Source organism: Catharus ustulatus, chromosome 14 (assembly GCF_009819885.2).
Source record: "Catharus ustulatus isolate bCatUst1 chromosome 14, bCatUst1.pri.v2, whole genome shotgun sequence".
In the NCBI taxonomy this organism is placed as follows: Eukaryota; Metazoa; Chordata; class Aves; order Passeriformes; family Turdidae; genus Catharus; species Catharus ustulatus.
This window is the reverse complement of record NC_046234.1, coordinates 5,261,886-5,282,282: the sequence shown is the minus strand read 5'-3', so window position 1 is coordinate 5,282,282 and position 20,397 is coordinate 5,261,886. Positions and strand designations below refer to the sequence as shown.

The window sequence follows — 20,397 nt, the reverse complement described above, 5'->3', positions numbered from 1 at the left end:
ATATTTCTGGGATAAAGGTGGTGCATGGAGGAGAGAAATCAAATATCACGCCAGAAGAGAGGAGAGGGCATCTCATGCCCTGCAGCCAGTGGTTCCTGGGCTCACTGCTCCCCTCTGCTGCTGCCACAGGTTGTGCAAAGAACACACTACCACGGCATGAGATGCCTCTTCCGTGTGAGCTTCTTCCCCAAGGACCCAGTGGAGCTGCTGCGCCGGGACCCTGCAGCTTTCGAGTACCTGTACATCCAGGTGAGGACTAGGAGCTGCTGGTGCTTGTGGCCCACACATCTGCCACAGCTGGGCCCTGTGGTGGCACCCCTCGGGTGGCAGTGCCCTGTCCCCATGGCTGTCTCAGGACACCTCTTCTCCCTCTCACAGAGCCGCAACGATGTGATCAGAGAGCGCTTCGGCACAGACCCCAAGCCAGAGATGCTGTTGGGGCTGGCTGCCCTCCACATCTACATCACTGTCTCAGCCACCCGTCCCAGCCAGAAGGTCTCCCTCAAGAATGTGGAGTGAGTCCTCCTCTCTGTCCCCACACAGCCCTCCTTTGCTGTCCCTTCCCTGTGTGCCTGTGTCACAGCAACGTTTGGGGTGCAGAGCATGAGATGTTCTGAGAGCCCCCCTGAGCTGGGCAGTGGCTCAGGGGCTTGGCAGCAGTGACAGCCCCTGATTGCACCATGGGGCTGTGTAGGACCCCCTCCCACTGACATCCACCTGCATGCAGCAGCCAGGGCTGGGGACATTTGCTGCGAGCCTAGGATCATTTCCATGGGAATCTGGGCTGATTTTCCGCCTGCGTCCAAGGCAAGGAGAAGGCTCTGTGGCTGTGCAATCTCAGCCTGTCACCAAGCTATGCAGCACTGACTCAGCCCTCCTGTGGCTCCTGGGGGATCTAAACCCATACCCAGCCCATCTGTGCTGGCTGCCCTTGCCCAGTCTGGACAGGGAGGAAGGAGGGAGTGGTGACCTTGAGAGGACCCTAAAAGAGGGGTCCTGCATCCCCTAAGCTTACATGAGTGGGAGCTGGGCTCTGCTGCAGAGTGTTCTGGGGAACTGCTGTTCCCCAGCCTGATACTGGTAGCTGTGTCATCAGCCTGGAGTTCCATCCCCTTGGGGACCTGAGCTGGGGTCTGCTGCTCTGGCTGTGGCACCAAAGAAGTGCTGATGGGGCTCCAGCTCCCTCTGATGGCAAGAGAATGCTCTGGGACAGTTTTCTGTCCCTCTCTGCCTGCTGGCAGTGTCTCCAACCTGGCAGCTCATGCAGGTTTCCCTCCCCACAGGAAGGAGTGGGGCCTGGAGCCCTTCCTGCCCCCCTCGCTCCTGCAGCTCATCAAAGAGAAGAGTCTCCGGAAATCCCTCTCGCAGCAGCTCAAAGCCCACCAGCACCAGCCTGGTGGCACCAAGGTGAGCCCAGCCCACACAGTCCCGGTTCAGGGCTGGTGGAGAGGCACCCCAGCCTGCTGTCCCCAGCTTCTTGGGAACTCTTGTTATTAAATCCCCTGGATGGGAGATAAATCCCAGACAGCCTGCTAGACAATCTCTCTCCTGAATCCACTTTCAAGCGCTGATCTGGATTGCAGGGAGTGCAGGGGGGATCAGGGTTGAGATCAGCTGGTTTGGCTGGACTGGCACACATCAGCTCATTCTTATCTCTGCTTCTGGGCTTGGAAAGCTCTGGAGGAGGCTGCTGAGCCACTGCCTTGATTCCTGCAGCCTTCACAGCTCCCCAGGGAGAGAGGGAGGGTTGTACATGTCAGGGGGATTATGCATCAAGCACTGAGGCTCCTTCCTGCTCTGAAGTGTTACCTCCCAGCAGCTGCCCAGGATGGCAGGGGAGTGGAGACCCCCTCACCCACAGCTCAGACTCACTGCCAGCACAGCCCATGCCCAGACCTGCCTGGCAGCTTGCTGTGCACCCCTGCTTGAGAGCCCCCAGCTCTACCCCAGCTCCTGCTGATCACTGTGTGCTCACAGTGTTCACCTGTGTGATGTTTTGTCAGGTCTCCACAGCCCAGGCCAAGCTGCAGTACCTGAGGATCCTGAACGAGCTGCCAACCTTCGCTGGGGTTCTCTTCAACACAGTGGGACTGGTACGGTAATTCAGGCTGGGCTGGGAGGTGCCTGCTCCTGACTGTGTGCTGGGGGGAGCCAGGGGCACGTGGAAATCACAGAAACCACTTCCTTCAGTCTCTTGCTCTGCCCTGCTGAGCTCCAAGCCCACCCAGAAAAGCCTTTGGAGCCTCTGCTGTCAGGTTGGATTTTCAGGTCTGCAGGGTCAGGGTCTGCTCTGCTCTTGCCAGCCTGTGGGGCAGTGGGATGACCTGCTCAGTGAGGTTGGAGTAGTTTCAGGCATGTGTTTATAGCTTGATCGTGCCCTGGCACATCCTGCCATCCATCCTGGAGGAGGGCAGCTCCTGGCAAAGGCCAGTGTGTTTCCTGCTTGCCCACACAGCCCTGGCTGGGCTTGCTGCCTCTCACAGGTGCTCCAGCCTGATCAGTGCCACAGTGATCCTTCGTCTCCACTGCTCACCCAAACCACCTCAGCAGGGGGAAAGCCACCAGCCCAAACAGGACCCACAAAGGCTCCCCACTGCCTGGCTCACCCTTCATCCCTCTCACCCCACCTCTCACCCACAGGTCCCCATGTGGGTGTCACCTCTCTGCCACCCTTCCCTTTATTCACCTGTGGTCTCAGCACTTCCCTGGCTTCCTGTGCTTTGCCTCCTGGGTTCCATCTCTGGCAGCCTTTGGTCTGCTCTGCCCCTCACCTCACAACTCAAAGGGCTGTCTGCAGGAAATCAGTGCAGGCACAACCTCGTGGTACCTGGTTGGTGCCATGGCAGAGCAGTCAGAGCCTGCTCCTGACACTGCCTGAGTAGACAGCTTTTTTTTTTTTTAATCTCTGACACCAAAGCTATGCCTCTGAGCCAGTCTGTGTGTTGAACTGTGTTGAAGTGGTAAAAAGTATTCCCTTATTATCTTTTGCAATGGTCTGCCCAGCTCCTCTTCCCCTCCCCGCCTGGCTTGAAGCATTCTTTTAGACCAGAGCAACGTCCTGATTTCTAGTCAAGGCTTTGGTCTTTCTTCTTTTCTGAAATACATTCACTCCCTCCTTTGCTTCCTTCTCTCGGGGGCAATGTCAGATCAGACAGATTTGTAACACACTTACTTTAGTGTAGTGATACCAGTGAGCCTGAATATTTCATGTGGACAGTCAGTTCAGAGCTTTACTTTTAAATAACCCTGGCATCCTGCACACTGCTCCCAGCCCTGCAGAGGGGCTCAGGGAGGCAGGTTGATGGCACCTGCTGCTCTACAAAAGCCATTCTGGACCTGACCAATCTGCCAGCCTTGAGGCTTGGCTCCATGGAGGGAGCCTGGTGCAGCCTGGGGTGTGTTTGTTCACCCCTGTCTCTCTCTCTCTCTCTCTCTCTCTCTCTCCATGTGCCCCCAGGACGAGAAGCAGCCAGCCACCACCCTGCTGGTGGGACCCCGGCACGGCATCAGCCACGTCATTGACCTGAAGACCAACCTCACCACGGTGCTGTCAGAGTTCAGCAAGGTCAGCAAGATCCAGCTGTTCAGGGAGAACCAGGGGGTGGCCCGGGTGGAGACGAGCATCCTGGATGCCAAGGTAGGCATGGGTGCTGTGGAGGCAGAGAGGGGTGGAGATGAGGCTGGGGATTTGGGGCAGGCCTTTGAGGGGATTCACATCACATCTGTGTGCTGAAGAATCTGCTTGGGGATTCTTAGAGACTCTGAAACCCCTTTCACACTGGGGTCTGCAGCATCTGCCCTGCTGGTCTGGCTCCTTGTGCCATACAGGCAGGGGCTGTGTACAGGCATTCTGGCCATGGCCCAAACACCTACCTGGGAATGGTTCAAGCAGGATCCTCGGGGCAGATGGGGGGACACAGGCCAGGCAAGTAGCAGGCAGGACAGCACCTCACCTCTGCTCAGTGCTGGAGAGGAGCAGTGCACAGCCATACCTGGGCTGGGTGCAGCTACTGGAAGGGACTGGGAGGTTTTGTGCATTAGTAGCACTTGTGGGACTTGTCAAGCCAGGCATGATTGTTGAATAAAGTGGAAGTGATGGGAAGGAGGTGTCAGGCTCAGTGTGAGCACAGATGACTGTGTGTCCCTGGCCCAGTAATCACCCCCTGGGTATCTTTCCAGCTGCCCTCATTATCCTTCAGCCCCCAGAGCACCCCATGTGAAATCATCCAACATCTCCTGCTGGCAGTGCTGGTTCTGATAGTCAATCCCATGGTCAGGCTGCCACCCCTCCTCACCTGCCATGGGTCCCAAACCCTCCAGGAAAAGTGTTAGCAGCACACTAAGATGTTTATTTACTTCTTTGGTGCCTGCTGCAGCAGCCACAAGATCCTAAGGAGATTTTCTCTTGGCCTTTGCTCAGGTTTAAACAAGCTGGGACATGTACCTGACAGACTCAAAGGCAGACAGCTGTGTGTGTCTCCAGGGTGTCCTCGTTGTCACTGCCTCCCTGCACCCATGGGGAATGACACCTGAGAGGCAGAGATCTCACAGATAAATGCCACGCCTCATCTTCTCTCCTCCCAATCTGAATTAAACAGGACAGAGTTAGGATTGAGTTTGGAGTTAATTAGTCAGGAGCAGTACTTGGCAGAGGCTGTCTGGCACAGTGGGGCCAGGACTCTGTGGGGCATGGAGGTGCTGCTGCACAGGTGTATCTGCACAGGCCCTCTGAGCCCTTGGCTGTGGGTCAGCTCTCCTGCCCCTGCATTCATCCCTTTTCCCCCCAGACTGATGAAGCTGAGCTGCTTTGCCAGCTGTCTCTGTGTTTCATCTCCTGCAAGGTCTCAAAGGCTCAGCCCTGTCTACAGTGCTTTCTTTGCACTGTTTCAGCCTCACAGCTGTAATCATGGTGGATTTGTTTAGGATTCTCCTGCCGCCTCCTGTCCTGGTGGATTTTAGCACTTTCTCCCACCCAGCTCATTAATTCCTCCAAGTCTGTTTTCCTGCTGCTGTGCCTGGTCCAGTAGCTCTGCTAACCTGCAGTAAAACCCCAGTAGCCTCTGCCAGAGCTGTGTTAATCCTCATCCCCTCTGCTGCAGCTCTCCCCTCCACAGCCTCATCGACAAAGCCCTTTTTTTGCATTCCTAATTCAGTGGGTATTTGGTCAACTGTAACATTTTTAACATTCCCTCTTCTGCATCCCACCCAGGTCAGTTGTGCAGTTAAAGCCTTGGTGTCCTGCTGTGTCCTAACCCTTCAAAGCCCTCACCCTCCCCTGCTGCAGCCTGGGCAGGTAGAAGCCCTCCTTGCCCAGCCCCTCCAGTGCAGGAATCCATCAATTTACTCCTCACAGAGCAGGAATAACAAGGGGATATTGCCTGCACCACGAGTAACCCTGCTGGTTCCTCCTGCTGCCCACGCCCCTTGGATTTGTGTGTATAAAATCACCATATTAATGCATTAATGATGGGCTGTTCATGGCCCTGTTACTGCTCATGGCTCACTGGGAGGGCTCTGAGCATGGCTGTCCCCATTGTCACCTAGCTCCATGGCACTGGCTCTGCTCCTTGGCACTGACCTCTTGGGGTGCTGCTGTCCTCTCCCTGGTGTGGAAGAGAGCACTGTTCCCCCCAGCACAGACTGGCCACAGGAGGGACAGATGCTCTGGAGGCTTAGGTGATGCTGGCATCCATCTGCTCTAAATTAGGTGGCAATTCCCACGCAGCTTGTCCACAGATCCTGCAGTGCTGCTCCCCACTCAGCCATTCCCCACTGCAGAAATCCACTCTGTACCTCCACCAGCTCTTTCCTGCTGCAGGAGCAGACTTTCTCCTGTGACCCTGCTATCCAGCCCCCCAAAGGCTGGAGGAAAGCCAGCTCACAGGAGTAAGCCAGCTCACATACTTCCTGCAAGCACATCCGCATGCACGATGGCTTTATCTCCATGAGAAATTCCAGGCAGCTGCCTTTGGCCACCAAAAGCCCCTCTGCTTGCCTGGAGTGGAGCAAGCAACCCATTTATGGATCTCAGCAGGCTCAACAGCACCGTGCCAGGGCAGAGGCTGCTGTTATCTGTCTTCATTTAGCCATTATCCAAAGGGCTGGGTTTTAACGCCAGAATGTCTGCTCCAAAATGAGGCATATGCTGATCCTACGCAGGACAGCGATGGATGAGGCAGCCTAAGAAAAGCAGGCAAAAAGATCATTACCTCACAGTGCTAATCTGCTCTCTACAATTATTCTATTGCACAGAAAGTGTCACTGGCTAAAGCCCTAGGTTGCAAATCAATCCATTTCTGCTGTGAGTTGCAAACCATTAGAGGGCTCAAAGTAGTGTCCTGACTGCTCTGGGGACCTGTCAAATCTGTGTCACCCTTGGGAGCTGTCACAGCTCCATGGATTGCAGTGTAGGAGGGGATGTCCCCCTGGGCTCTCTCACCCTGATGCCTGGCACTGCTGCTGTCATGGGATGCTGGTGCTGGGGCAGCTCCCAGCCTGAATCTGTAGGAGGTGCTCGCTGAGTTACTGTAGAAACACAGATGGTCAATTATGGTTTAGGGTTTTGTGCAGAAAGGCCGTCTTGAATTTCTCAGTGTAGTTAAAATGATGAGTTAAAGAAGGGGTTGGGTCATGGAGCAGCCCTCAGCTGGGAGGGCTGAACACCCTGAGCAAACCAGCCAGCACAGTCCAGACATCCTTCTCTGCTGCTCACCTGCAACCACAGCCCTAACTCACCTGCCAGGAAGGAGCTGGGGGAGATTTTCAGGTAACAAACAGGCTTGAGGAGATCATAAACCATTTGCATTTATTTCTGACGGAAAAGAAATACTGTTTGTCTTATGAATTATTCACGAGGTAGTTAATTGGTTTGTTTTGGAGCTTTTCCATCCTGGGCTTCAATTTCTGTTTAAAACAGCCCATTTGGGATACAAACCCAGGGCTGGTACCTCTGCTTGCCTTCTTTAGCTTTTTGCCACTGTGGCAAGAGGGAGGCAAATGCTGACAAAACCCCTCAGAGAGAAGGTGCACAGGCAGAGGAACAAAAACCTCCAGGCTTTTGCTGCTGGTTCCAAGGGTTTTTGTTCCCTGCAAGGTCTGTGAGAGCTGCAAGGAGGACAGGAGCAGGTTTTGTCTGAACAGTCCTGGAGGGAATGAGCAGTTTTGCTTGTCAATGCTGAGAAAGTTCCCAGCCTCTGGCTGAGGGCAGGACTCCACATCCCCAGCTGCACTGCAGTGGTGCAAGTGATCACTTTGCAGGTTCCAGTGGTCAGTCTCACCTGGCAAAGCCTCCTTTCTGCTGGGGCTGTTTCTTTTCCATTCTTCCTCCTCATATTTGGGCACTGATTCTGGAGCTCATATGTTTGCTGGGGGGGCAGGGAGGTGGCACAAGGTGTCTCCTGTGGTCTTCATGCCTTAAGTACATCTTGCCAGGTTAGGGGGCTCTGCATCCCCAGGAGCTTCCCCCTCCTGCTGGGACCATCATTTGAGAGCGACCAGTGCTTCTGAGCCAGCTCAGAATCGAGCTTCAGGTGGGCATCTCCCTCCCTGGTGCAGCACTGCAAAGTCCTCCTGTACCTCCCAGTATCCCAGGAAGGACAATGCCAGCATCTCCTGCCTGGCACCTGGACAAGCCTGGCAGCCTGGGAGGGGCACAGGGAGGTGACTGCTCCCCCAGGCTCCCCAGAGCAGGAGGTGTGGGGGGAGCTGCTCAGCTCCAGGCTGCCCTGGCTCTGCAGCTCTGCAGCTCCCACAGGAGCTAAGGGTTTGTTCTTACTGAAATGGCTTTTCCAGTGGAGCATTTCTGCTTTCTGATTTACACAGCTGCACACCGCTGGGCTTTTTGTTATTAACAGTCTTGACATTGGGAAAAAGGCTGCTGAAGCACTCTGCATGCCAATGAAAGCTGCTTGGGGGACAGCTGGATCAGCTGAGCCTGGACAGGCAGCTGAGCAGAGGAGCTGTCCCAGGCTGTGCCCTGTCCCTGTCCCTGTGCTGGGCTCTGGGCAGGATCCCTGTCCCAGGCTGTGCCCTGTCCCTGTCCCAGGCTGTGCCCTGTCCCTGTCCCAGGCTGTGCCCTGTCCCAGGCTGTGCCCTGTCCCTGTCCCTGTGCTGGGCTCTGGGCAGGATCCCTGTCCCAGGCTGTGCCCTGTCCCTGTCCCTGTGCTGGGCTCTAGGGCAGGATCCCTGTCCCAGGCTGTGCCCTGTCCCTGTCCCTGTGCTGGGCTCTAGGGCAGGAGCCCTGTCCCAGGCTGTGCCCTGTCCCAGGCTGTGCCCTGTCCCAGGCTGTGCCCTGTCCCTGTCCCTGTGCTGGGCTCTGGGGCAGGAGCCCTGTCCCAGGCTGTGCCCTGTCCCTGTCCCAGGCTGTGCCCTGTCCCTGTCCCTGTGCTGGGCCCTGGGCAGGAGCCTGCAGCACTGGCTGCTGGCCAGGCACAATTCAATCAAAGGCATCGGGGTAATTGACTTTGGTCTCCAGCAGGGCCTGCAGCCAGCCAGTACTTAAGCCAAGATCAAGACTTGAGAGACGAAAACAAAGGAAAAATTAATTCAGAAAGGTCCCTGGCTGCTGCTGTGCCTGGAAGCTGGGTACTGGTGTTGGTGTCCAGGGTGTGCTTCCAGCCTGCCATGGAGAAAAGGAACACAATGCACAGCTGGGGTTCAGCCCTGTCCTCTCCCCCTGGAAGGAGCCAAGGAGCCCCTTCCTCTCCCAGGTGATGGGATGATGACCCCTGAGCCTTGCCTGCTGGAGCCAGCCCCAAGCTGGGGCAGGGATGTGCTGAGGTGCTGAGGCCAGTGCTGATGTGTATTTGCCAAACTCCAGTCTGAAAGCAGTGGGGAGCCCCATCACAGTCACCAGGGCAGGCCAGGCTGGCATTCCTCCACACTGAGCCAAGCCCCTGGGGTTTGTCCTGCAGGCAGAGCGAGGCTTTGGAGTGACAATGGGCCCGTGGCTCTGGTTCCTTACACCGAATTCATCTTCATTTGCATCAAACCATTCTGAAACGCTGGCATCTCCTGGGAGAGAGGGAGAGATTGAGATTTCCTTTGGCTTGGTACCTGGGTGGGAAGGGCAGACAGATCCCTGCTGGGACTGGGATGGGAAGCAAGGGAATGGGATGGGAAGCAAGGGAGTGGGATGGGAAGCAAGGGAATGGGATGGGAAGCAAGGGAGTGGGATGGGAAACAAAGGAATAGGATGTAAAGCAAAGCACTGGGATTCAAAACTAAGCACTTCCCATCTCCAGCATCACCCAGAGCACTGCCTGCAGGCACCCAGGACAGGAGCCAGCCACAAACAAGAGAGGCAGACAACATGAGGAGAGGATGAGTTTCCAAGCCTGCAAAGCCAAATTTGATTTGTTCATTAAAAAAAAAAAATGAAGAAACCCCAAACCCAACCAAAAAATGCATCCCTTTGAGGAAGGACAGACCTGCAGGTCTAACCAAGGCAGTGCCCTTATTGATCAACAAGTGGGAAATAGTGGTCCTAGTCTGGTATTGATAGAGCTGAGTTAATACTGCTTAAGGGGAGAGAAGGAAAGGTCAATGGAAAGTGAAAAATTGACTGCTGCCTCACTAGGCCCAGGTGCCTGTATTATTAAATAAAAACTTGGCAGTGCACCTCAAGTAAACCAAGGAACATAAATTATGTAAATTCATCTCCCATCTTTCTGCTGCACTGCATTAAAGGATAAGGGTAAGACCCAAAAGTGCATGATAAAGGGGGGAGATTAAAAGGAAATGCATATAATCTTAGAGGTTATAGTATGAATAGATTGGGTCATAAATTAATTTCAGTATGAGGACTGTTAAAATCATCTAGCATAACCCTGGCCAGAAAATTTCCTACAGACCTTTGTCTGAGCAAGAAAATACCCTCCAGAAGGACACTGAGATCTTATTTAAAAGCAAGGCATAATAGAAAAATCACTTTGTCATTAATAAGCTAATACAAAAGTCATTTCTTCTATCTGGTATAAATGTATTTTGTTTTACTTCACAGAGAGACTGGTTGCCAAGCAGGAGACTTTGAATGAAAAGGTGTCCTTTCCTCAGGAAGCCTAAAAAATCTAGGAAACCATTATGAGTGAAAGATCAAACCATCAATCATTTCAGGCTGGTATTACACATTTAGATGTAGGAAGAGCATCCTTGTGAAAATTTGCTTCTTTACATGTTGACATTGGAGGTCAGAGATGAACCTTTACCTGGGCATCCCACTGGGAATCTGATTGTTATAAATACATACTATGGTATTGGCTTTTCACAAATATTAAAGTGAGTCTTATATGTGTAGTGTTAAAATGGTTTTTAAGATACAGTTTTTTTTAAGAATAACATAGGCTGATAAAATGTCTTTATAGTAGGTGAACTGCCTGCTTAGTTAAATAACACCCAGTAAAAACACCTGCTACAAATATACCAGTTACCAACACCAACTGTCTATAAAAATTAAAAACCACAACCCAAATTAAGACTAATAAAAATAAATTAAAACCACAGCTAAAAAATATGCATGCTCTAAAAAAGCAAACTCAAAAAGTGGCCATGTAAAACAGTCCCTAAAATATAAAAAATAGTTTATGGAAAAGTTTAAAAATGTATAACAAGTCTATCAATATGCAACAGACTAATAAATTTAGGAAGTGTCCCCCAAACAAATGTACTCTTAGCTAAATACCAAGCACCCAGCCGTTACAGCCTTCTGCTTTTTTATCTCTTGTTGTCTTTATTAAACCTTTTAAAATCCACCAAAAAAAACACCTCATTTTCCCATTATGTTTGGCCAATTTTTAGAGCAGTAGGGTTATCCCAGTAAGTTTGCTTCTGTGCAAAATTTAGAATTTTCATCTTAAATGTGCTGCTGTCCTAACAAAACACAGACAGGCATTTCTGCTGTGCCCTCCCAAGGAAGCAGAGCCCTGGGGGTCACTGAGGAGCTGGAGTAGCAAGAATGTGCCTGTGAGAAGGAGGAAGAGGATGGGCTGGTGGGTGTGAGACAGGCCAGAGGTGCATGTGGGAGGACAGCAGGAGTTATTCAGGGTGATAACTTGTGCTCAACATCATCTCCTGACCAGCAGCTGGGACAGAGGGTTCTGCACCTTGTGCCACAGTGCTGCCAGGGCAGGGAGCAGGGCTCAGAGGAGCAGCACTGCTGCTGTCCCTGCTGCATCCCTCCCTGCCTTCCAGCTGCTCACAGAACTCTGCCCTACTGCACCACTGGGTTTAGAAAACTGAGAAAGATTCTTGCTCTTGCCTTTTTGTCGGGTTTGGTTGAGACTGAGCAGAAAGTTGAAAAAACTGCAGGGAGATATACAGGGACACCCAATAAGCCCCAGCCCATGGGCACCAGGCCAGTCCTGACCTCAGGCACGAGCCCTCACTGCCTCTTGCAGGATGTTTCTAAGGGAAAGGAGGTGAATCCCATTGGCCAGAAGCCGTGGGTGTCGCAAGGAAACCCAAAGCACAGAGTGAAGTTCTTCAGAGTTGTTCTTATTTAGAGCAGCTCCCCACAAAGCTGTCCTGAATGTGCCACCTGAACCCCTCAGCACATGAGTTGGAAATGTTTCATGCACCTGTTCACAGTCAATATTTGCTCAGCTCGCCCATGCCTGGCTGTCTCCACATGATCTCGTTTGCCTTGCCCATGTGGAACAGGGTGACCAAGGTTGCCAAAGCCTAAAAATAACACCTCCATTAGCTGCCACCCCAATACCTCCTCTTTGCTTTGTGGAATCATTTCCCAGCAGAACAGGGCTGCTGCAATCATGGTGTCTCTGCCTCTTGACTCCATGAATCACTTTCAGATTTCAGGGGGATGTGGCAGCAGGGTAGGCACCTCAAAGGCAGCTGAGCTGTTGCAATCTCAGCAAAACTGCCTAGTGGAGTGGAAGAGAGAGTCTTGTAACCCTGTGAGGGAAAGGCTCAGATCCTGTGCCAGAACTCTGTTAGTGAGCAGCAGAGAAGCCACCAAGGCCAAGGGAGATGCACAGCCTGACTGAGCAGCTTTGCTCACAGTCAGTGTTGCTGTAAACAGCTCATAACCCATGAGCAGGACACACACCCGTGGCACTCCCCAGGCCAGGGGAGATCACACATCCACAGCACCGGTGGATGGCTCCAAACTGCACCTGAAGTGATTTAATGCCTAATAACAACATTTAAATGCTTGATACTTGAATTCTCACACAGATTCCCTGTTAGTATATCAGAGTAATCTTTTCTAACCTGTAATGTTAATCAGGTTTAAGATTCCTCCTTTTCAGAGCAGAGTGCCACAGTTAACCTCAGCATGCCATGCATTTATTGCTGGAAGCCATTCTGGAGGCTGGACTTGCTTGGAGACTTGATAGGGAGCTCACAGCACCCTGGTGTTGCATTTGTAGTCAAGAAACATGAATCAGGGTTGTTAATTCTCAGTACTTCACCCTTCAGGAGGACTGGTCCAGGGGCTGCCTCCTGCCAGCAAGAACCTGCAGTCCCATCTCTGGATGGGTGGGAGCATCCTGAGGCAGAGGTAGCTGAGCAGAGGTGGAAGTGGGTTCAGAGATGCTGGTCCCAGCTGGTGAGCACTGACAGGGAGGCAGTGAAGGTTCACAACCCTGTGCCACTCTGCCTTGGTGGGATTCACACATGGTGGAAACTGTCCCCTGGTTTGCCTTTTACAAGGGGATTCTCAGCCCACCTTGGCCTCTTGGTTTAATCTCCTGGCAGTGGGTGTTTATCAGCCAGTGCCTCCCTCCCTTGCTGCTGACACTCCAAACCCTGCAGAACAGAGCAGAGAAAATGCACAGATATGTCCTCATTCAACAGATGGCTTGACAACCCCAGGAGGGCTTAGCCCTGTGAAAAAGCCACTTGTTTTAAGGAGGCTTCATACACAGAGCACATGGTTTCCTTTCATCACTTCAGTCAAGACTGGAGCTGGGCTAAGAGGTGTCACCCCCCTCACCACTGCATGCCTGCCTCCTTTGAGCTAAGTTGAGAATCTCTTCACTCCTCTCTCTCTGGTTTGATACCTCCCCTTTGATCTGTGTCATCTCAGGTTTATTTTCCAAGCTTCAGAAAGAGCCTTGTCAAGCAGGCAAGGGCAGAACCTCTCAGCAGAGGACGTTCACTTGTCAGGCTACATCTCCTCCACATCAAGTTATGTCTTTTCCTTTATCTTCCTGCACAGCAGCCAAAGAGGGAACTGCTTTACCCTGGCCCTGGCAGAAATCTGCCCCTGCCAGGGGAAGGCATGGCTTGGGGATCCCACACAGCTCTGCCCAAGGCTGATGGCTTCACACACAAGTTTGTTGCACTTTGTGGTCCAAAGCATGTCACTCTGACCTAAGGTGGGCCTTCCTTTGCCAGAACTGGCTTGGTGGTTTAAGGAAACAAATATTAAGCAGAGCACAAAACTGGCCAGTGGGTACCAGGAACCTCTTGTGGTTATAAAAAAAGAATACTAAAATAGCTTTAATGCTTTTCGCACTGTGTAGGCTTAAGTGTTTTTTAAAACAGCCTTGGTGTTCCCTGAATGTGGTAAATGATTTTTTCTGAATCCTGGAGGGCTCTCAGTGTGGAAGAGGCTGAGTGTGGCAGGACAGGCAGCCTGAGACAGCAGCAGTTCAGCATCCCCCAGACATCCCCTGTAGCTGGGTACAGAGGTCCTTTAGGTAGAGGTGCTTTGTGCAAGGGGTGGGTGAGGGCAGGAGCTGCTTTTACCATAACTATTGAAGGCACTTACCAATTTTTTCCATCTCATGGGTCTGTCTTGAGCAGTGCTGGGGGCTCAGACAGAGCAGGGACCTCTCAAGTGAGCTGTGCTGACACAGGCTGCTCTGCCCAGCCTGGTCCAGCAGTGCACAGGACCTCACTGGGTGGGTGAGAGTGAATCCCACCCCAACAGCTTCCCTGGGCTGGCTAATCTTCTCCTTGGGACAGTCTGGGAGCTGGGAGTTGCACTCTCTGCTGCTAGATTGTGCCATGAGGCTATATGTGTCACACAGATCATGTCTGAGTTTTATCTCTCTTTAAAGCAAAGATCTTTTTTAGCATGCAAATAAATGCTCTCCTAAAAGGGAAGGTGCCATCTGCTCCTAAGCACAAATTTAATTTTCCAAAGGGTTAGGTTTAAATAAGATCCACAGTCTCAGAGGGGTAGCTGGGGAACCTATAATGGGGTTTGGCCCCTTTGGCATCTTGCTGGAAGCAGATATTTTAATTTATGGGAGGGAAACACAGTGCCTGTGATGAAAGAGGGTTCTGGCAGCTGCAGACCCCACAAACTCCCTGTGCTCCTCCCGAGGCCCTGATGGTTGAACAGGTGTTTGCAGGTGGGCTCAGAGTGCTGACATGGAGACAAAGGGTCAGAAGGACCTCGTTGGGGGTCCCTCACCCCAGGGGGAGTCAGCAAGCAGAAATCACAGCTGCACCCAGACACTCTCCTGTGCACAGCCATTTGTTGGGTGAGCTGGAGCAAGGCTGTGCACCCAGCTGGTTTTTCATGTGGGAGTGCTGGGAGCACCAGCAGCTCACCAGTTCCACCAGTGCAGGGCCCAGCACAGCCCCGTGGAGCTCTGCCCCACCAGCTGAGCCTCAGGCACTTTGCCTCTCTTGCCTTCCAGCCGCTGGTGTTGCTGATGGAGTGGCCCGAAGCCACCAACTTTGCCTGCCTCATCGCGGGCTACTGCCGTCTCCTGGTGGACTCCAAGAAGATGATCCTGTCCAGGGCCCCCAGCCAGCCACCCCCACCTCAGATTATCAAGGCAGGTACGTTTCAGCCTCTGCTTTCTGCGCCAGCCCCTTCCCCAGCCTCCCTCCCCTCCTCTGCTCAGCGCTGTGCAGCATTGGGAAGGTGAAGGCTTTCTCTGACACCTCCCCTCTGCTCCCATTCACCTTGAGAACCAGCAGACTCCCTCTTTAAGCAGAGAGCAAGGAGCAGGGAGACAGGTCCTCATTTTGGATCAGCCAAAATGACTTGTGGTATCAGCTCAGGCCCTAAACACTCCCCCTGAGTTGTCGTGGCAGCTCCTGGAGCAGCTCCAGGAGGTGCTGTTTGAGAGGACCTGTAAAGCTGCCAGCCACATGCTGGGCCCTCACAGAATAGCCTGTGCACTGCTGCAGGGATGCAGCACACATTCCCTGGCTGCCATCCTGCTCTGGAGCCCCACCTGAGCTCAGGGGTGAGCTCAGGGACTGCATTCCTGCTGCCTCCAGCCTGGGGGCTGAGCCTCACGGGCAGGCCTGCCAGAGTGGCTGCTCTGCTGATTTCCTAAAACAGGAAGGCAACTTTGCTGTCCCAGCTCTTCAGGGAGCAGAAAGCTGGCCTGGACACAGCTTCCATCCCAACAGGCACCAATGCTGGCCCTTGAGGATGGATTACAGGTGTGAGTCACCCTCTGAAAACAGCAATGATTCTCAAGAGTGATTTCAAACAAGAGCCAACCGTGAACTACATGCTGCTGTTCCATGCAGGTGTTCACATCCAACATACTTTGTATAGGGAAATAAAAACTACAGGTTCAGTGAGTGGAGATGGGCAAAATACCAGCCCAGCTGCCTCTGGAAGGTCAGGCCTCCCAAGTGACACTGCAGCTCCAGAGAGCTGTGACAAGTCCTCAGTTCAGCTGCCAGTGTCAAAACTCCCTTCTCAAGATGGGCCTGGCCTGGGGAGGTGGGAGGAGTGCAGAGAGCTCACAGGTTCCTTGGGGAAGCCCTTGGTGCCTTTGAGGAAGGCACCTGAACGTGGATTTGGAGCATGTGGGAGGACACGTCCCCAGAGGGATCAGGAAAGCACCTGCAGCAACCTCAGTGAATCCAGAAAAGGCCTGGCAGGTGATTTTGGTGTAAGTATAAACAGCTTCCTCTCCTTTCTTCCCCTGTGCCTCTGACTGACAGCTGTCACTGTGCTCTGCCCTGGTTGCCCTATGGAAATTGTATTTAATGTGTTTAATCACGTTTTGCTGTGAGCAGAGGGTGTTTACACCTGAACTGGCTTAACTGTCATCAGAGTGGTCCTTCCCTGGCTTATGCCACCCTGACCTGGGCTACAGGGACACACAGGGCACGTGGGGAGTCAGAGAAGTGGAGAGCATCCCATACCCAAGGGCTTGGAAGGAGGCTGGCAGCACCCACAGTTGCCCTCTCAGGGGATGTCTCAGCAGGTGCAAGTGGTGTTTTTCCACACTCCAGCTACTATGACAATAGCCAGAATTTTTTCCTGAGATTTTGCTTTAGGGCCAGTCCTCTGCCAGAAAGGGTTGTAGATCTTGCCCTGTTCTTGTCAGTGTCAATAAACCAATGTAGCTCTGCAGGGACAGGAGTGAGTGTGAGAGGGAGTCACAGTGTGGGTTGGACAGTGCCAGCCCCTCTCTGGATGGCCTGGTCTGTCCTGCTGGGTGCAGTGAAAACCTCTGTGACCAGTGGAGTGGAGAGTTTCCTTGCAGACCCAGTGCACTCAGTCCTCCTACAGAAGGAGTGAATTTAGAGAGTACTGAGGGAACAGTCTGCTCACAGTTCTGGTCTCCAGAGGGCTGCAGGCTGAGCTGTCAGAGCTGGGCAGATCACAGGGAGCAGGGACTGCTGATCATTAGCACATCCTTGCAGGAGAAAGCCCCACTGGGATGAATTAAGTTAGCCCAGACTTCCCAGGCTGCAGGCAGACTGTGCCAGAATCTTAAATATAAAATCAAGCCTTGGCCCATGCTTTTACCTAGAAGAGGAGCACATCCATCTTCCCTGAGGCCCATTAGAGCCTCCTGCTGAACAGCAGACATTTTTAGAAATGCACACGCTGTCCGAATGTTGTCAGATCCATCTCTCTGCATTTCCCTGCGGAGCCATATGCCAGAGCCTTGCCCTCTGTTGTGCCATGCTGGAGCTACACAGGTGATTCACCTCCCTGTCCCTTCTTCTCCCCACTCTCACCATCACCCATCATCAGCCAAGCAGCTCTCTGCCCTCAGTTGCTCTCTCAGCTCCTTGTCAGGAAGTTTTCTCCTTGCTGAGCATGCAGCAGCTGGATTTTGGATTGTAGGGGTTTGGCCCCATTCAGCAGCAGGCTTTAGCTTGGCATGGGCAGCCAGCAAACCTCTGCCTCAGCCTTTGCCACCCTGCTACAGCCCACACATCCCCAGCACCAGCAGCCTTGTGCTCCCTCACACAGCTGTCATTTCTGAGTGCTGCCATGGCCAGGCACGAAAGAGATTTTGTTTTTATTGGGATTTTAGCATTGCAGGTGATGAACAGTAAAATACAAACATGTGTTTGGGGAGACAAATTGTCCAATTTGTTGAGCTAATGAATTTAATTAGGATTTATTTGATTTAATTTATCCTTGGTAAGGCAGAACCTGCATCCCCTGACAGCTACACAGTCCAACCTGCAATGCAGACAGATGCTCCTCCTGAGGGATGGACCACTGGCCAGAAATTCAAGCAGTATTTCAGCCACTTTCCCTGCACAGGGGAGCAAGGGGAGGCTGTCACTGGGAGATACTTAACAGCAAGAGCAACGGGCTCTGTTATAGCCAGCCTGATCCAAGGGCTGTCAGCCAGATAGAAATAACACATGGATCATGGGCAGCAAGGGACAAGGGGCTGGGGGGTGTCTGTCACTTGAACATAGCCAAACTACAGTGGATGTCTCCCCAAAAGGCAATATTACTCCACTTTTAGTAGTCTCCTGACAAACACTGCTTGGTGTGGCCAAGATTACCCAAAAGTGGCAACAATTCCTTCTTGCCATATAACATGTGAGCTGTAGCAGGCTGAGGCTGGAGGTCCTTGGAGCAGCCAGGTTGTTCCTGCTGCCCTCTGGATACAGCTGGTGGATCAGTGATGCAGCACCCACATCCCTGTGTCTCAATGCCAGCTGTGCTGGCCAGCTCTCCTCTGGGCTCAGCTCTGCCCCCAGCAGAAGGCTCAAGCTCAGGGGCCTGTACTGGGACCAGGAGTTTCATGTCTTCATCAAGGACACAGTGGATTGACAGCACCCTCAGCAAGTTTGAAGATGACACCAAGCTGAGTTGTTCAGTTGAAATGCCTGAGGGACAGAGTGACACCCAGAGGGACCTGGACAAGCTCAAGCAGTGGCCCATGGGAATCCTATGAGGTTCAACAAGGCCAAGTACAAGGTGCTGCACCCGGGGCAGGGCAAGCCCAGTACTGATCCAGGATGGGGGATGAACAGATGGAGAGCAGCCCTGCAGAGAAACACTTGGGGATGTGGGGGAAGAGAGGTTGGACACGACCCAGCCATGTGCACTCACAGCCCAGAAAGCCAAGTGTGTCCTGGGCTGCAGCAAAGCCCTGTGGGCAGCAGGGGAGGGAGGGGATTCTGTCCCTCTGCTCCACTCTGGTCAGACCCCACCTGCAGTGCTGCCTCCAGCTCTGGGGTCCCCAGCACAGGAAGGACATGGAGCTGTTGGAGCGAGTCCAGAGGAGGTCATGAAGATGATCAGACAGATAGAACACCTCTCCTAGGTGAGAGAGTTGGAGGATTTAGTCTTGAGAAGAGAAGGCTCCAGGGAGGCTTTTTAATAGGGCTTGTAGCTATAGGGCAAGGGGCAGTGGTTTTAAATTGAAAGAGTATAAATTCAGATTGGATACAAGGAGAAAGGGTTTTATAATGAGGGTGTTGATGTGTAGGCACAGGTTCCCAACCCTGGAAATGTTCAAGGTTTCCTTGAATATTGGACATGGCTCTGAGCAACCTGATGTAGTTCAAGGTGTCCCTGCCTATCTGGATTGGACCAGATGGTCTTGAAATGTCCCTTCCAACTCCTTCTGTGGTGCAGGACATTTCTTCTAGCCTGGTTCCTGGCAGACAGGCCCAGCAGATATTCCAGAGGTGGCCTGACTGTGCTGCAGGGAATGTGGGTGTCCCACTGCAGTGCTGAGGGGTGGAGGGCAGAGAGCACACAGCTGCTTCTCCAGGGTGAGCAGGAGCTTCCCCACACTGTTTTCCCTTCATCCGGGTGCTGCTACTAATGTGCCTGTTGTGGTTTTGGTTTAGATTACATCAACGCACACAACTTCCAGCGGCCTGCCACAGCAGGGCACATGGGAAAGAAGGAGAATGGGCTGGTGGGTGGCTCTGCCACTGTCACCAGAGCAGCCGGGGCTTCTGCCACCAGGGCTTCGGACTCGGAGCTCATCCGCTTCTGCTACCTGCACATGCGAGAGCAGAGGAAGGAAAAAGAGAGCGGGACGGATATCAATGAAAACCTGATTTTTTTTGAGGAAACTCGTCCCAGGACCAAATCTGACCCCACTTCCAAAAGCTCTGGCCAAGGCTACAACGGGGCAGCTAAGGAGTACGACCCGGATGGCCTTGAGCAAGACAGGCAGGCCAGCAGGGCCAGGGCACACACCATAGACACCCACCTGCGCAGCGACGCCTCCCACTTCTACTGCGAGTCCTGCCAAGCCAAGATCAAGAGCAGGCTGGCCTCGAGCACGGGGGGCAAGCCTGGCACCCGTGACAACATGGTGGACTTGATGTCGCTTCCCCCTCCCGGGAATGATGAGGAAGAAGACGAGACAACATCCCTGCTCCCCGCCATTGCCGCCCCCCCTCCTGGCTTCCGAGACAACAGCTCCGACGAGGATGATCCCAAGCGCCGGGCGGCTGCCCAGAGCCAGGAGCAGGGCCGGCACCTCTGTGGCATCCTGTACGACGAGATCCCCGTCACTCTGATCGACAGCGTGCAGCCACGGACGGTCCGAGACCACGCCCAGGAGCTGGATGATGCCCTGGTGTCCACTCTGCAGGCGCTGGAAGCCCTGGCTGCTTCAGAGGATTGTCCACACCCCCCACCACAGCAGACAGCAGGTATTTTAGTGGCTGTGACTCCCTTATTCCCCTATAGCCTTTCTTTCCTACTGTACATCCCTCCCTTTAGTCTCCTCCCATCCTATAAACGACTGTGAAGTAGCTTCTAGTAAAAACTAAGTTGTGGCAGCAGGCTGTAGCAGGAGCAGCCAAGTTGCTGCTCAGAAGATTTCTAAGAAGCTGAGGTGGGACTCCACTCCCTGGCAGTGGCTGAAGGAGTCTCTTGGTTATCCCATATCTGCCACATGCCACAATGCTGGGGCGAGTCACTAACAAGCCAGTACTGTGAGCATGAGTTCCTCCCCACTGTAACCCCACTCAAATGGGGCCTGTGGCCATCGGTCTTTGCAGGTTCCCACCCAGGTTTTGCAGTGTGTGAGCCCTTCACAAAGCAGAACTGAACTGCTGCCAGATGGGTTACCCTGGGACCAGCCTGCTGGAAGCACAGTCCTTTGTCCCTCTTCCCACCTCGGTTGCCCTACTCATTATGGCAGAGTACCTGTTGCCCAATGTTCCTTCTTGTGCCAGACACATCCCTATAGCTCTGCTACCACCAACAATGGAAAGCTTCACAGGATG

General features: G+C 53.1%; 1 protein-coding gene across 2 annotated transcripts in view; it reads left to right on the top strand.

Moving 5' to 3' along the window:
- The window catches only part of FRMPD3 (FERM and PDZ domain containing 3), a 57,450-nt gene that overhangs the window by 33,504 nt on the left and 3,549 nt on the right, over positions 1-20,397 (top strand). For both annotated transcript variants that reach the window (XM_033072202.2, XM_033072203.1), the window contains 7 exons: positions 130-249; positions 379-515; positions 1,284-1,407; positions 2,004-2,093; positions 3,458-3,637; positions 14,610-14,754; positions 19,000-19,818. In XM_033072202.2, the coding sequence (XP_032928093.1) occupies positions 130-249; positions 379-515; positions 1,284-1,407; positions 2,004-2,093; positions 3,458-3,637; positions 14,610-14,754; positions 19,000-19,818 (1,615 nt within the window). The remainder of the gene's footprint in view (positions 1-129; positions 250-378; positions 516-1,283; positions 1,408-2,003; positions 2,094-3,457; positions 3,638-14,609; positions 14,755-18,999; positions 19,819-20,397) is intronic.